Source organism: Ornithodoros turicata, chromosome 2 (genome assembly GCF_037126465.1).
Source record: "Ornithodoros turicata isolate Travis chromosome 2, ASM3712646v1, whole genome shotgun sequence".
In the NCBI taxonomy this organism is placed as follows: Eukaryota; Metazoa; Arthropoda; class Arachnida; order Ixodida; family Argasidae; genus Ornithodoros; species Ornithodoros turicata.
Genome location: NC_088202.1, coordinates 93764873 through 93780445, shown reverse-complemented (window position 1 = coordinate 93780445; position 15573 = coordinate 93764873). Strand labels below are relative to the sequence as shown.

General features: G+C 43.0%; 1 protein-coding gene across 4 annotated transcripts in view; it reads right to left on the bottom strand.

Moving 5' to 3' along the window:
* Positions 1–15384, bottom strand: part of LOC135385804 (nonsense-mediated mRNA decay factor SMG9-like) — a 36730-nt gene extending 21346 nt beyond the window's left edge. For all 4 annotated transcript variants that reach the window (XM_064615330.1, XM_064615332.1, XM_064615331.1 and 1 more), the window contains exons 1-10: positions 15200–15384; positions 14456–14551; positions 14303–14380; positions 10167–10368; positions 6527–6618; positions 6328–6440; positions 5337–5445; positions 5132–5233; positions 3692–3777; positions 3272–3372 (exon numbers count right to left, since the gene is read on the bottom strand). In XM_064615330.1, the coding sequence (XP_064471400.1) occupies positions 3272–3372; positions 3692–3777; positions 5132–5233; positions 5337–5445; positions 6328–6440; positions 6527–6618; positions 10167–10368; positions 14303–14380; positions 14456–14506 (934 nt within the window). In that variant the 5' untranslated portion in view covers positions 14507–14551; positions 15200–15384. The remainder of the gene's footprint in view (positions 1–3271; positions 3373–3691; positions 3778–5131; positions 5234–5336; positions 5446–6327; positions 6441–6526; positions 6619–10166; positions 10369–14302; positions 14381–14455; positions 14552–15199) is intronic.
* Positions 15385–15573: the final 189 nt, after the last annotated feature.

Genomic DNA, 15573 nt, shown 5'->3' with positions numbered 1-15573 from the left:
GCCTCTTGCACGTCACAATCGTTTTGAAATCTCCGTCCTCTGAGATCCCTCTTCAAGTTTGAGAACAGGAAGTAGTCACTCGGTGTCAAGTCTGGACTGTAGGGTGGGTGGTGGAATTCTTCGAAGCCGCACTCCTTCAGTGCAGCCTTGGCAACAGAAGCCGTGTGGACAGGGGCATTGTCCTGGAGCAACCGGACACCTCGACTCAACCTGCCGCGTCTCTTTTCCTTGATGGCGTCTCGCAGTCAGTGCAGGGGTGAAGCATAATAAGTCGCATTCACTGTGGTGTTCCTCTCTTGAAGTCGATGAGGAGGATCCCGTGACAATCCCAAAATATTGTTGCCATGATCTTCTTTGTGGATTGTGTGACCTTGGCTTTTCTTGGGGGTGCTTCTCCTCGTTTGCACCATTCCATCGACTCCTTTTTCGAAAGGAGATCATAGTAGAGCACCATAGTCTCATCCCCTGTGACAACTGACTTCAATATTTCTTCTTCCTTCTCTTGACAGAGCTCCAAAAACTCTTTGGCACAGACGACACGCTGTTGCTTTTGAACTGACGAGAGAAGTCGTGGCACCCATCTCGCACTGACCTTTTTCATGTGAAGGCCCTCGCCGATGATGCGAAAAACGGTTGTTTTGGAAAGCCCCAGCCTTTCTGAGATTTCCTTCACCTTCAGACGCCTGTCGCTCAGCACTTCCTCCTCGACAAGAAACAAATTTTCTTGTGTCACCACTTCCACTGGACGACCATCGCGTGGATCATCTTCAATGGACTCTCGCCCCAGTCGAAACTGCTTACCCCAGTCTTTTACTGTTGTGTACGACGGAGAGGCTTCCCTGTACACTTTGTCCAGTCAGGCTTTAATTTCCTTAGGCAAAAGTCCCTCTTTTGTCAAGAATTTTATCACAGCGCAGTACTCGATTTTTTCCATTTTAACTGAAGAGTACACCCTGGCTGTTTGAAATGCTGCTCTCCAACCGACAAAAGCGTGGAGAGGGTTGAGGTGGTGCTCCGGCCCCCCAACAGATGGCGCCACGCGTCCTTAATCGCATTTTCAAATTCGCGCACATTTTCTACCTCAGGCCGGAAGCTTATGGAACCACCCTCGTAAAATGAGACAAGAAGATTTCAGTAACATAACTGTGGTAGGATTCTGAAAGCACGAGATTTTGTCTGCGGTGGAACTTTAATAAGTGAAGCTGTAGTGAAAGCTTGCATTTTCGATGGCTCGTTGCATTGACAAAGTTACGGTAAGAGAATACGACAAATACGTTTTGTCAATTTTATTACGGGCCACAAAGGGAACACAGCGAGCACACATTTGCCTGAGGAATTCGCCTGCAATGCCACGCACTCTGCCAGTCAGTTCAGCACTGGGATTTCTCTTGCCCGCTTGGTCTGCAGATTCCCGACCCATGCCCCAAGCGATGGACGTTCTCCAGACAGACCTCGGAAATGGCTACATAGGGTGCCCTATTCAGTGAAAGCTGCCTTGCATCAATGTCAAGGGTTAATCGGATGTAGATACGTTCATGTCGCCAGGAGATTGTGATACGAATGTCCTTGACAGGATGTTTTACCGCAGAACAATAAGCATTTTTGTGAGGCAGCTTCTCATTCTTTTTGTGTTAATTCACAGCAGTCACTTTACCCGCGAATTGTGTACACTATGTAGCTCAGTTGTAAAAATGTACCCAACGGTGAAAACCTCGGAAATCTCAGAGAATAATAAGCTCCACCCACCCCCTCTACCAAACATGCAAAATATGAAATCTGAAAACTTTATGCTATAGCCAGAACTTGATGCTTCCCATTTCTTATTTTTTTTATATGCGGCCAAGGATCTGCCCTCACCCAACCCTACTCCCCCAACGAACATATTTTATATGGATATGTACAATGGTAGCCAGCCGATATCAATGTCACACCACCCCTATGGTATTTCAACACATTCCAAAAATAGAAATCCTGCACAAGTCTCTCGATGTAGCCATGCACCACGACACTACAGGTACCAATCGGTGCCATTATTATCTCATTCTAGTTACAATGTTCTACCATCTATTTAGCAGGAAACCAAACATATTACAGTCAAACTCCTTTATAGCGAACACCTTTTTAACGAAAATACCACTACAGCAAATTTTTTTGCGGTCCCGCTGGAGCCCTATAGGTCCAATAATGGACATCCTTTTTAACGAAAATACCTTTACTGCGAATTTTTTTTGCTGTCCCCTGAGTTTCGTTGTAAAGGAGTTTGACTGTATTAGATAAGTGGCACATTCATGAATAGAGCCTCAAGTTTTCAGGAAATATTTTTTTCCAAATTCGGTGGGTAAAAATTGGGGAAATAAACATGTGCTCTAAATTCATGTGAATTCGTGTGGAAAAACTTCCAGTATGCTAAATTTGGGGAGAAATCATGCTCTATTACTCTAACAAACTGTACTGGTTTGGTACAAACGGTGATGTAATTGCCCTTGCTGCCAAACAAGCTAGTATGTATTGCTCCAGACGTTTCAGTGATGGCAATTTGCTGTGTAAAAATTGGGTTTCACCCCAAAGAGGCAACCTTCAATTCGGTGTGCAAATTCGTGAAAGAATAGGGTTAAACCATAAAACTTCAGGCTCTATTAATGAAACAGGAGTTTCCTTAATGGGACGGCCAAAAGTTTGCTGATCATATTTAGAGCCTGAAGTTTTCAGGAAATATTTCTTTCTAAATTCGGGGGGTAAAAATCGGGTAAATAAACATGTGCACTAAATTCATGCGAATTCGGGTGAAAAACTCCCGGTATGCTAAATTCGGGGAGAAATCGGGCTAAGTTGCTCAAACTAACTGTAATGGTTTGGTACAAACGGTGATGTAACTGCATTTGCTGCCAAACAAGTAAGTTTATAATGCGTTCCTACAGACATCTCAGTGAGGGGAATTTGCCGGGTAAAAATTGGGTTTCACCCTATTGGGTGAACCTTCAATTCGGGGTGCAAATTTGGGGAAGAATCGGGTAAAACCCTAAAACTTCAGGCTCTAATCATATTGTGTTATGCAGTCATATTTCCACTGATAAGTATGTTATTCACTCTTGTGTCAATGGCCCACCATTGTAGTGATTAGTTCGCAGGTAGCAACTGTGATGTCATTGATGTCATCATGGGAGGCTACAATGAGCAGGAGTAGTGAAATATACAAAAACTACTGAATTCAGTACTCTGGGTCTCCCACGCCCGCGGTAAATACTTTACTCCCGGTGCCAGCAGGACTCACCGATATGTGGGTAACTTTCTGCTGCATTCTCATTAGACACACCCAACTCATGGGATGTTGTCGATGTAGCGGGCTTCAGCATTTCAGCAGTAAGAACGAATCTAAAGCCACAAAGCAATACAGTTAAAATCTTGGCACACAGGCACATCTGCACACTGTGTGCATGACAGAATTGTACAGAAAAGAAACTGCCGCCACAATGTTGTGAGTGTGGGTGGATCACATAGACAAAAAAAAACTTTTCTTTTCTTTTTTGTGGGCTGTGTATGTGTGTAGGCTACAAAATCATAGCTGCAGGTTACCAACTGTACAAAAGCTCTGTACCAGATCAAATTTCTAGCTGGCGGCTTTGAATTCAATCAGAAAGTTCACTAAACGAATTACCTAGAAAGATTCTAGTACCTATGTAAAGTGTCTAACCTGAGAAAGTTTATGTCAGCAAACCAGTCCTGAACCACCACAATTGTGTGGCACACTGCCATAAGGAACGATGCAGTCTGCAAGGACTAAACAGGGAGTCTACAGTTACAATGTAGCAAAAAGAGCACAAAAAAGCATGGGAGAACATGTAAAGCATACAGATATAACATCTTAACTATGTTTTAGGCACATATCTAAGCTCATGTATGTGGTCCAGCTATTTGTCCTCCATGATATAAGTTGTGCACATACACCGCACAAAAATGCCGGCGCCAGTAGCATGTTGGCCTACTTAGCTCAAAATTGCGGGTGCCTTCCTAGACGCAGACGCTAGCAAACATGCGCGAGGCAAACATTTCATCCAGCACCGGGTGTTGGAGATTTCTATAGTACACTACAAAAACTCCAGGTGGTCAAAATTATCCGCAGTCCTACCCTGTGATACGTCCAGCAGATTACGACCCACAAGATGACCCACCTTACATGTACTAAGTCTACTCCAAATTATTATTGCCCCTACCTAAATAAATGTCTTCTACTTTAATGTAACATACACCTTGAGCACCTTTTCGCAAGCCAGTGAAGCTGTACCGCAAAATGTCATACTATCATCACTTCCGGCACTTTATTTGCTAGTTATGTTTTCCACCTATGCTGTTCTCTTTAATATAACTGTTCAATACATTATATCTGTTAGTTGGTAGCTCATACCTAGAAATGAATAAATTTGGGACCAAAGTTGGGGGTGAGGGGTAGTTACGTGAGTATCAACCAGGCAAGTAAACAGGATATATCATGATGAAAGAAGGAAGTCACTGAAAAGGTTAGCCAGCTGTAGGACTCGAACCCACATCTTCTCGATTACTGGTCCCGGGCTCTTACCAATTGAGCTAAGCTAACATGCCTCTCCAGTGACTTCCAAGGGTGCGTCATTTGAAGGGACAAACACATACACTCCCTCACTCACTAACCTTTCACTCTTCCACTCTTCGTACACACATCCACACGACGGGGTGACGCAAGCGGCATCTGTTGAACATGAAGGGAATTGATGTTCTTCTTCTATGTGTTCTAGCCTCAGAACAACAATTCCCTTCATGTCCTTTCAGGATATATCATGTGCACATTGCACTGCATGCCACAGTACTCACTTGGTCCTCAGAAGGACCACAGAGTGGACCACAAGGAAGGACCACAGAGTGCAGGCCATGCTGGTCCACGATGGACCACAAGAGGTCTTTATCTCTTTTTCCTTAAAGTTCTTTCTGAACCAGCACGTCAACATATAAGCGACCTGATGTCGACTGATCCCAACACAAGACAACACCAAATGCTTTCATTTTGATCTCTGCTAAAGAGAATTCTTGCTGGTGACCAGTTTTTAGGTCAAACTCTCTGTACAGATTTTGTGCGACTTTTCCATCTGCAATTCTCACTTACTTGCATCATATGAGCATTTTCCAGGGAGTGGAAGTCTCCTCCACCAGGTGTTTTCTTCTCAAACTGGATCATGTGATCCATTGCTGAACCACTTAAAACCGGCTGATAACAGAACATGTAAGCCAAATATTACATTTTACATATTACAGAAATTGCAAGAAAAAAAAAAAAAAACAGGAAGGAAACTAGGATATTATCCACCAACCTGGGTGTCCAAGAGGATGGTCCTCTGTGCGGTCACGTAGATATCAATTCCGCTAGTGCAATGCTGCCCGAGTTCACGCAGCTCTCTACTTTGTGGCACAAACAAATGCCTGCAAGGAACAGAATGGCAACACGCTCTGAACTTCTTCTGTCAAGTCTACTTAACACATTCACCAATGCTTTGACCAAAGATAGTTTATGAGCAGCACTACACATACAACAACAATAATTATATTGAGATGAAGAATGGTGAACTTTACCCAGCACTACACGTATTTGTGAAAGCACTTAGTGAATTATTCCTTATTTACAAGCCATGTTTCATCAACGTTTCTGGCTGCACATCATAAGAACATAAAAACATGTTACTTTTGCCTCACAGATGAACATGAATGGAGATACATACAATAATGCAAGCACATTGGCCTTGTAACTGTGCCAATGTAACAAGATCAGCAGTCACCCAAACACCTATTCTTTATTCTCTCGTGTCATGTCCATCTTCGTTTGTCCTTCCTAGAACCCAACGCTTCATATTTTTCTTTTTTACGATGGGGTTTCTAACATGTCTCGCTAAAAGGAGATCTTGTATGTGTGGAACGTACCTCATCTTTCTGTCTTTTTCTGTATGCATTGGATTTCTAGACAGGATATAACAATGGAATAGGAGAAAATCCTCACAATTCTGGAGTACTCAGTAAAATGTGGGATAGCTTTAGAAAATTTCTGCCCCATTTTTCTGATTCCCAGCACATGTAACATTCATTAACACAGACAGGCACTCTGCATGCGTGGTAGCGTTTGAACACTTGTTTAACCTGGAGCCAATCATAAATCATTCATACAAGGATAGGTTAGAAATGGAGAAACAATTTACGGAACTTAGGTGAGAAAAAGATAAGCACACAATTGTTCTATGCAGCTCAACGCTCCTTAAACTATAAGAGGTTTAAAATTTTATCAACACCTGACTCAGGGGAAAAGGTACTTGCCGGTCACCTCCTTTACCACACCCTCCAGCCAGTATAGACATTAGAGTGGATTTCCCAGCACCTTGCAATCCTATTACGCCGATTACGTAGAAATCAGGCTGGTCAACCAGATACTGCAAATTGGAAATATGGGCAACACTAAAGGTTGGAACTTTGCAAGTCCCTATCCAATGTTTTAACCATGACGTTGGCATCGTACCTCTAGTGCATTGTCGCACCACTGCAATGAGTCATCAACAAGTTTCACGGGAGCAGCCATGTCGGGTGGAAGTGCAAGGCGTTCTTCAAGAGCTGTAATTCACAAGTACGCAGACATAAGAACCACACTTGCTCATGAAAAGGACCTATACAAAGGCGATGTGGTGAATAAGTTCACAACAAAAAATTGCTGTAGAAATTGCTGTGCAGATTGTCATTGAAATGCGATAGCATTTATGAGAGAGAGAGATTATGGGTTTAATGGCACAAAGGCAACAAAGGCCATAGAGCGCCAAAACTACGGTGAGTATGTGAGAGATGATGATGATGTGAGAGAGAGAGTGTGTGGTAGTTAAAAGCTATCTACAGGTATGAGCAATGAGATGGACCAGGATAAGAGAGAGAGGAGGATGACGATAACAAGTGAGTATTGCAGTTAAAGCTATCTACAAGCATTTATGAGCTCATCGCAGGCATTGTTCGACGGTAGGCAGTACAGTCCTGTGGAAACTGAAGTAGCGAAGCTCGGCGTGGAATGCCACCGTCGTGGTTACTAGGCCACACGAGTGGGCTATGGGAACTCTCACAGCAGTTTTGTTGTAGCTCTGCTTGAACACATGATCTCCTACCAGCAGCCAATGAGTGCAGCACCTATGCCGCGACATACTCTGCCTCAAGAAAACTCGAGGGTTCGCTCATAAATGCTGTCACACTTAAAAGCCTAAGAACTTCGCAAAAGGAACTGTAAGAAAAGTGAGTCGTGTTGTTGTAGACATGTTTGCTTTACGTCTAATGTCTGCAGCTTGAAGCTTCTTAAAGGCTATCCCGCATAACTTGTAGGGTTCTTCGTTTCCGAGTTTTATTATGTATTTTGGAAACTGGGGCATTTGAGAATGGGGTAAAAATCAGGTTATTCTGTAGAAGTAAATTTGGGGAAGAATCAAGCGTTTTCTGTCAAGAGCTTTATGCAGGTTGTCTACTAAATTGCAGCGTTCAAATTCCCTGACTTTTCCAGGTTTTACTCACTATTTCAAGCAAATTCCCTGACAAAAAAAGAGAACATGGTGCCTGCTGCTACATTTTGATAAAGCTAACTAAAAAAACAGATCATTTATTAAGTATTAGCGACTGCCCTACTTTTCTGCCTTAGAGCTTGTCGTATTGGCGAACTGCTACTCACGGCAACACTGCTGAGGTGTCGATGCTCAAACATTGATCGGCACTTGCGATTCGCTGCGTATCGCCACAGCACTTCTCTTCAATTTTCCCTGACGAACAGGTGTTTTGCCATATTCTCTGACAATCCCTTGACCTTTCCAGTCGAGTCAAAACTTCCTGACCATTCACAGTTTTCCAGGTTGGTAAACACCCTGTTCATGTTATCAGGGGTTTCTGAGTGAAACTAAAATCATGTGAATCAAGCTGCAAAGGTGATTGCACTTCCGAAACAAACTTTTTTTTATTGTAGTATTTCGACTGCAAAGCACTGACATTGACATAGTACAAAAAATAAGGTGCTACGCATTACCAGTGTTTGACCCTGACTTATTTACATGCATAATTGCTTGCATGCAAAGCGAATCAGGATTCATTCGACACCTCTCCGGCCTCTGAACTGAGCTCCTGAGCCAACGTTATTTCAGCGTCACAGTGGCCACCAGGCAAGCACAACAAATCTTGCGCGACAGGGGCTGAAGTCGGAAAGCGATCTAGAGCATTAGTATTCCAAAATGCACAGGTGTTTAGTCAGGTGCTCAAGGATCCCTTTCGTGCCTTACTGTGGCAGTATCTGAAGTTGAAAGGTATGGGGTGTAAATATCGTGAATCAGGTTTAACCCGAAATCCTGATATATTTGCATCCCGAAAAAGTTTGCTTAAATTCAGGCATAATTTCTCCCCGAATTCCGCTAGGTCTTTCAACCTCATAGAGTTTCGGAGATGCAAAGAAAGGGATGAATCACGTTATGAACTGTAATTCTTAAACGTCCAAGAAAACACCTGAAGGTCCTCCTGTCAGTCACATCCTAGGTAGTACCAAAGGCCGGCTTTCTTTGGACACCTGTTGGAATTCCATGGTTCATCCCTACAATCATCTTGGCAGGTTGACTGTCATGATTTTAGTTTCACCGGGAAACTCCAAACGACATAAAACACGTGACAGAACACGTCTGATTCTTCCCAAAATTTCCTTTTGAAAGAAGGACCCAATTTTTACCCCCGAATATCAAAAATAATAAAACCTGAAAACGAAGAACACTAGGTATGCACCAAGTAGTGTATGCAGAAGAGTAGATTGGGGCACCTCATGTAAGTCTTCTTCACCATTGCAAATTATTGCATACACACTTTCATCATCATCAGTACAAAATATGCAAATGATTTCCATTGTTATTGGTTTGCATGTTTGTTAGGCACATACAACATGTCATGCGTGGCACCCAGAATGGCATGCACATTTTCAAACAGGCCTGCACAACAATGACGTGTGCTCCTGTTAAAAGAACAAATATTAGCAAACAAAACAACAAAGTGACCAAAAGCTGCATAACTGAAGTTGGAAAATTGAGGAAAATCTCTACCAACCAGAAGCTAACATTTACTCGTAACATTTGCCATACAGAATTTACTGTGACCATATTTTTCTTGGCATGATCAATTTTTTTGCAGACCTTTAAATCAGCCATTTCTAAAGATAATTGCAAGAATCTGATTCTGATATAGAAAAGTTCTACTGGCCAACAACATCCCAGGGAAGTGGCTCTGGATTCCCTATTACAGAGAGCTATTCGAAATAAGCTCCAAAAACCAGTACACCACACGTGTGAGAGCTATGCTGAAATGAAGGTGGACCTCTGAATGACCACTGTTAGACCTGTCCATACTTCCTAGTTGATAGCGACTTTCGAGTAGATCTATAAACACGGAAGTATCACTCAATGTGGTTTCGAGCAAGCAGGTCTAGGTCCTTCTCTGTGAACCTGAGATGAAGCAAACGTAAAGGTGCGTATTTTAATTGTCCACTTATATGTTATGGTATGACAACTTAACTCACAAGATTCCTCCTTTTGGATAGATACCTCCTACTCTAGTCGGGAGCGCAATTTTTTAATTATTATTTCATTATGGCAAATTTCACAGAAATTAATACGTTTACAGTATTTATATATACAGCCTGAAGTTTTAGGGTTTTACCCGATTCTTCTCCGAATTTGCACCCGGAACTGAAGGTTGCCTCTTTCGGGTGAAGCAAGATTTTTACCCCGCAAATTGACCTCACTTGGATGTCTGTAGGAATGCGCTGCCTCACTTGTTTGGCAGCAAATGCAGTTACATCACTGTTTGTACCAAACCACTATAGTTAGTTTGAGTAACTGAGCCCAATTTCAACCCGAATTTAGCATACTGGAAGTTTTTTTCACCTGAATTCACATGAACTCAGTGCATATATTTATTTACCCAATTTTTACCTCACCAATTTAGAAAAAGATATGTCCCAGAAACTTCAGGCTCTATTTATAAACTAGGACTGGGAATAATCCAAGGGAGAGCGTTGATGAATAAACAGCCCTTGGAGTTCTGTCTTATAGAATCGCTTCTGAACAATGTAACTAACTTGTTAGAAATAGTGCAATGCAGCTTACTCTCAGTGCTCGGCACTTTTTGTGCTGCCCTTGGCTGAGATGACGCTACTGTCCCAGAGGAATCATCTTTTGATGATGAACCAGCAGCAGCTGGTGAGGATGCCCTTGAAGCTCCTTTGATGAGCAGCTGGGGTGCCTTTGCAGATCCCTCCAGCCCTGCAGCAGATGATCCTCCATCTCCCAATGGTGCAGCAGATGACGACTTTGCAAGGGTTATGCCAGGACATAATTTTAAGTGCCTTCAACATTTTCAACTGAAACTTCTCATGCAAAATGTAAAGAGCACATGTCTGCTGCACCATCCATCATTACCGGAATGGAATAGCAGGGCTGCGTAACATCTCTTCATTGTCAGTGCTTTTTCTCAAAACCTGATAAATAATTAGGCAAGGTGGACGATTGGCCTAGAGATACAAAGTCATAACCAAGCAGTGCAAACAGACGAGGACACAGATAGACATGGACGAGCACTAACTTCTAAATGAACATTTATTAGACATCAGAAAAGAAAAACAAGTTCCTGGTCACCACATTCATGAAGGAAAACCAGTTTTTTCTCCAATAATGCTATTGACGAGGTGCTAACACACGTGAGGCCCAATCTGCTGATTTCTTCAGCCTTGATAATTTCTCTAGTGCATATGTCACGATGTCTCCCTGCTATAATCCCTCTGACTCCCTACTGTGATTATTACAGATAATGATATTTCAACATTTCTGCTCCTGTTCGCTCAAAAGTATTTCATTCATGCAGCTCACACGAAATGTATGGATTACTGCATATCAGCAGTGTGCAAACTAGCCTTCAGAATGAAATAACACGAATCATAGGAGATAAAGTAGCCTTCTTAGGGCAAGACAGTCATGCAGAAGTTACCTTTGGATGCATATATGTGTTCTGAGAATATGTGTTCTGAATGCACGGCCTATGGTTCACCTTCAAGTTTACAGATTTTAGGCGTTGTTAATGTAAATGCTTCATAATAGTACGACATAATGTCCCGGCGTCCTAAAAGTGTGAAAAACCGAACAGCTTCTCTTTTCTTTGGAACCTGCATTGCAAAGCCAATGACATCTTTACCTTTCTCTCTCCCTCAATTTGTTTCAATTACGGTATATAAAATGCCTTGTCACAACATGTGGCAACTCTGACACCCGAACTCAAACATAAATACCTCCATCCGATGATACCTCAGAACAGACAGTGCATTTCAGAATGCACAAGTCACGATGCAAAATATTTAAAGGAGCACAGAAAGCGCTTTAGTCACAAACACTTTTTTTTTTAACAAAGCCATTAACCGGACTGCTAAAACACACCATGCAAAGTGATTCACTCAACAGATGCACACATATCGCGGAATTCGATTTTGAACATCGCTACTGCGCCCAATGGTGGCAATGCCCACAAGTAGCCGCCAGAGTCGTTTTGACGTCATCGCGGTGCAGCCCGCTAACTGGTTTGTTTGTTTGGAGAAGCGTCGTCTGCTACACAGAGAGAGAACTGGGAGTAGAAACGAAAAAGAAAAAAAAAGCAGAAAGCTCCGGTCCGGATTGGAGCGCGGTCTCCCTTGTAACCCTGGTGATATCACAATCCTCCTCCTCGTTTCGGCCTGCAGAGCGAGTCGAGCGGGAACGCACACGTCCATGTTCGGAGGCATTTTATTCCAAGAAAAATACTGTGTTTTGCAATTTGCCAGACACAGAAAATCTTTTGGATGGCTTTTTGGGCTCCTTTAAATAAAGTTAGTACAGAATTATTTAGAACACACTCCAATACTTTTTTTAGCGGCAATATGACAATGAGGCAATGTGACAGCCACCATTCCGACCTGGGCCCGCAGGAGGAGGCCAGTAGTATCAGTAATTCATAATTTTTAAAAATTTGTCACCAGCACCTTGTTATTTTTGTGGAACATCTGCAACCTGAATTTCAGAATCTTCAGCCTTCATCTCCACTGTGGTTGATATTTTGTGGCTACATGTCGTGAGACAACGATGAGGGACACCACTGTCTGTGGACTAAAGGGGCAATAAACGGGCATACGAGGCGCACTTTTTTTAAATGCATTGTGAAACGTTGCCGACGGTGAATGTTTGCAAAAGTTTTTTGCTGCAAAAAAGCCATTAATGTCTCCAAAAAGACTGAATATTCACTGCACTCTTTCGCCCTCATGCCCCGCCCTACGATGTGCTGGCGACAATAGCGACACGTCATTTTGACGTTGCGCATCATCAGCCATTTAGAATGCAGGATGCTTATACATTAATTTTGTTGTAATATCGAGAAGTGAGGTCAATTCTAATCATATTCCCACTTGTCAAGTCCAAGATAGCCAGTTCAAACCAGGGTGTCTACCAAACTGCAGCCTTCAAATTCCCTGACTTTTCCAGGTTTTCACTGACTATTTCAAGCGAATTCCCTGACAAAAACAAAAGGGAAGTTGGTGCCTGCTCATACGTTTTGATACCAGATCCAACATAAAACAGACCATTTATTAAGTATTAGTGAGGCTACCCTACTTTTCTGCGTCAGAGCTTGTCATATTGGTGAACTGCTACTCGCAGTAATGTTGCTGCGGCATCGCCTCTCAACCATCGGTCGGCACTCATGATTCGCCGCGCATCATCACGGCAGTTGTCTGCGATTTTCCCTGACTTCAGCTGCTTTTTAGCCAAATTCCCTGACAATTCCCTGACTTTTCCAGTCACATCAAAATTCCCTGACTATTCCCTGTTTTCCAGGTTTTCCAGGTTGGTAGACACCCTGCAAACCATACCAAAAAAACCTCAATATTCTATTTCACGTGTGCACAATGTTTTCAGTGCTGCAATGCTCCATGAGGTCACCGCGATGTTCCCGCAACCGGTTCCCTCGCGAGCTGCAGCTTGTCTCAGTGGGGTTCGTCATTGGCTAGGAGAGCGTAGAGTCACTAAATAAGCTACGCTTCAGAGCATCGACACTGAGTTCCAAGAGCGAGCATGCGCCATCTTGTTTCGGCGCCACGCTACCGACACGCACGCGCAATGCGCACGATGCCATCTGTCGTGCGCGGGTGAAATGTTCCTTTCGTTTGCAAGCATGAGTTCGCGGCCTTGAGCTCACCTTGACATCCTCGGGACGCTCTGGTTGGCGCTCTGGTCCCACGGGGAGCATTATGTTAGCCGTCTTTGATCCTCAAATGGGGATGATACCGGTGCGATGCCGAAACAAGATGGCGGTCCTACTCTCCCTTGGACCTCAGTGTCGATACTCTGAAGCGAAGCTTATTCGGTGACTCTAGGAGAGCGAAAACTCCCCTACCTCCAGCGCCTAGAATTCGGTGTTGCTATACGTTGGAACATGGTGACGTGACCCGGTTCTCAGAGACTCGGGCAGGTTATGCTCTTTGAATGGCATTGTTTTGTATTAAAAACACTCGCTAGAACTAAAAGAACTTCATATTGGATATCGTGGATATTTACCTCTGGTATGACAACTTACGTTCTCGCTAGATATCGTGGTTATTTGGAATTTGAATTTGGCCGAATTTGAATTTGGAATTGGAAACCGACAATTTTGAGCTACGTTCTTTCATTGACCATAATAACTGGAGAATGTTCCTCGACCTGTTTTGTGCCCCTTTAATTTTGCCCACTCGCAGACTCTTCAATGTGTGCCAAAATCTCAGCATACTACAGACCATAATTAATGTCCCTCACAGAAGACGATGTAAATAATGAACTTGTATTCTGCCACCAAGTTGGCAGCACCTTCTAACTGCATCCGTTAACTGGGCTATAGTGGTTTATCATGAGAATTACGCTGCATGATTCAATGAAACTGAGTTCACAGCAACCCAACAAACAACTATGCTCCCCCAAAGTAGCAAATAATCATAACAGGAGTGATTTGGGGGCATCAGAAACAGAGGACCACATGGACACATTGATGTGCATTCTGGAAATCTCTCCCCGAACATGCCACCTTCTAGTAACCTGAAGCTGAGCCTGTGGCCAACTTCTGTCAGCCTCTTATACAATGAATTATCTCTGCTTTTGTCTCCACATCAATGAAGATTATGAAAAATCGCTATCATCTTCCTATCGTGCAGGGTTTGCCACAACTCAATCTGTTGTTTACTTGCATCACATACCCTGTCATGATGCTTGGCTAAGATTACCACCGGCTTGATAGGCTGCTGTTTGCTTGAATCTTGATCTTGTTCACTTTCCTAACAGAACGAGACTGCTCTGTGAATTTCTGTCTGGTACTAGCTTAACTGAAAACAGAAGAGGTTCACACTGACCTTATATCTGTCTTTGTACCTGTGGGGTCTGAAAGGTGCTCTGTGGCTCATTGTAATGCGACGAGGGTATCACGTTCTTACGGAATAAAGGATATTCTGAAAAATGTTGATAGCATGAGCATCACAAACAAGACAGAGTTAAGCAGGCAGAGTTAAGCAGGCAGAGTTAATTGCAGGCATCTTCGTGGAATGATTTTCACTGTGACGGTTTCCTTTTAAAGTTCATCCCAATCCCATTGTATAAGTTTCACAATATCGGCAAATGGTGCGTGGAAGTTACTGAGCAGCATTCTCCACACTCAAAGAAATTCAATGAAGCTAATGTAGATGACAAACAAGCAACTATTGTTCACATTTTTAAATCATTACCCACGTTGATGCTAAGGGAAATATAACAGAACAAACAAGCACTGTACCACGGCATTCATGGTGTTTCTATCTCTCAGACTTTTGGCGGGTGTTTGTTATAAGGAAAGACTGTAGTACTAACGTACTAAGTAGTACTGAGTAGTACTAACTAAAGTACAGTCGTTATAATATTTGGCATTCACTATTCATGGCTATTGCACTTTATTCCACCTCACTGCAGTCTCTTCTTCGATGCACTATAATATTGGTTGTGTTCAGTCGTGCAATGCTGCCACTTGCAAATGTTGGTACGTTTCCCAACTTGGGAGTCTGCTCAAAACCGGGTCTATTTCGATCTCCCTGCTTAACTCTCCGCAATTAACAACGATGACTTACCAAATTCAAGCGAGCCAGAAGCAGTGCACTCGCGAAAGTTCGAGCACCCTCCAACGATGTACGCAGTCCTGTGGTATTTGTAACTCAGCAGACTGTGTGTACGATTGAAAAAGAAAAAAACTACGAATGACAGAAAACGAAAGCAACGAAAGCTTGTTGAAAACCACGCTTGTTTTCCCAGTGTTGCTAACTGTACTTCTGCGCAACGTCCTACAACGTCTTAGCCGAAAATGACCTTGAAGTGCCTTTCACAAGTCCACGCAACATCTAGCTTTTGTTCATTAATTCGAACAAATTATGTTCCAAGTGGCTGTAAAATCATTACATAAACAGGCTCAGATTCGCCTCGTGATGATGAAGAGAGGGCGCAGCTA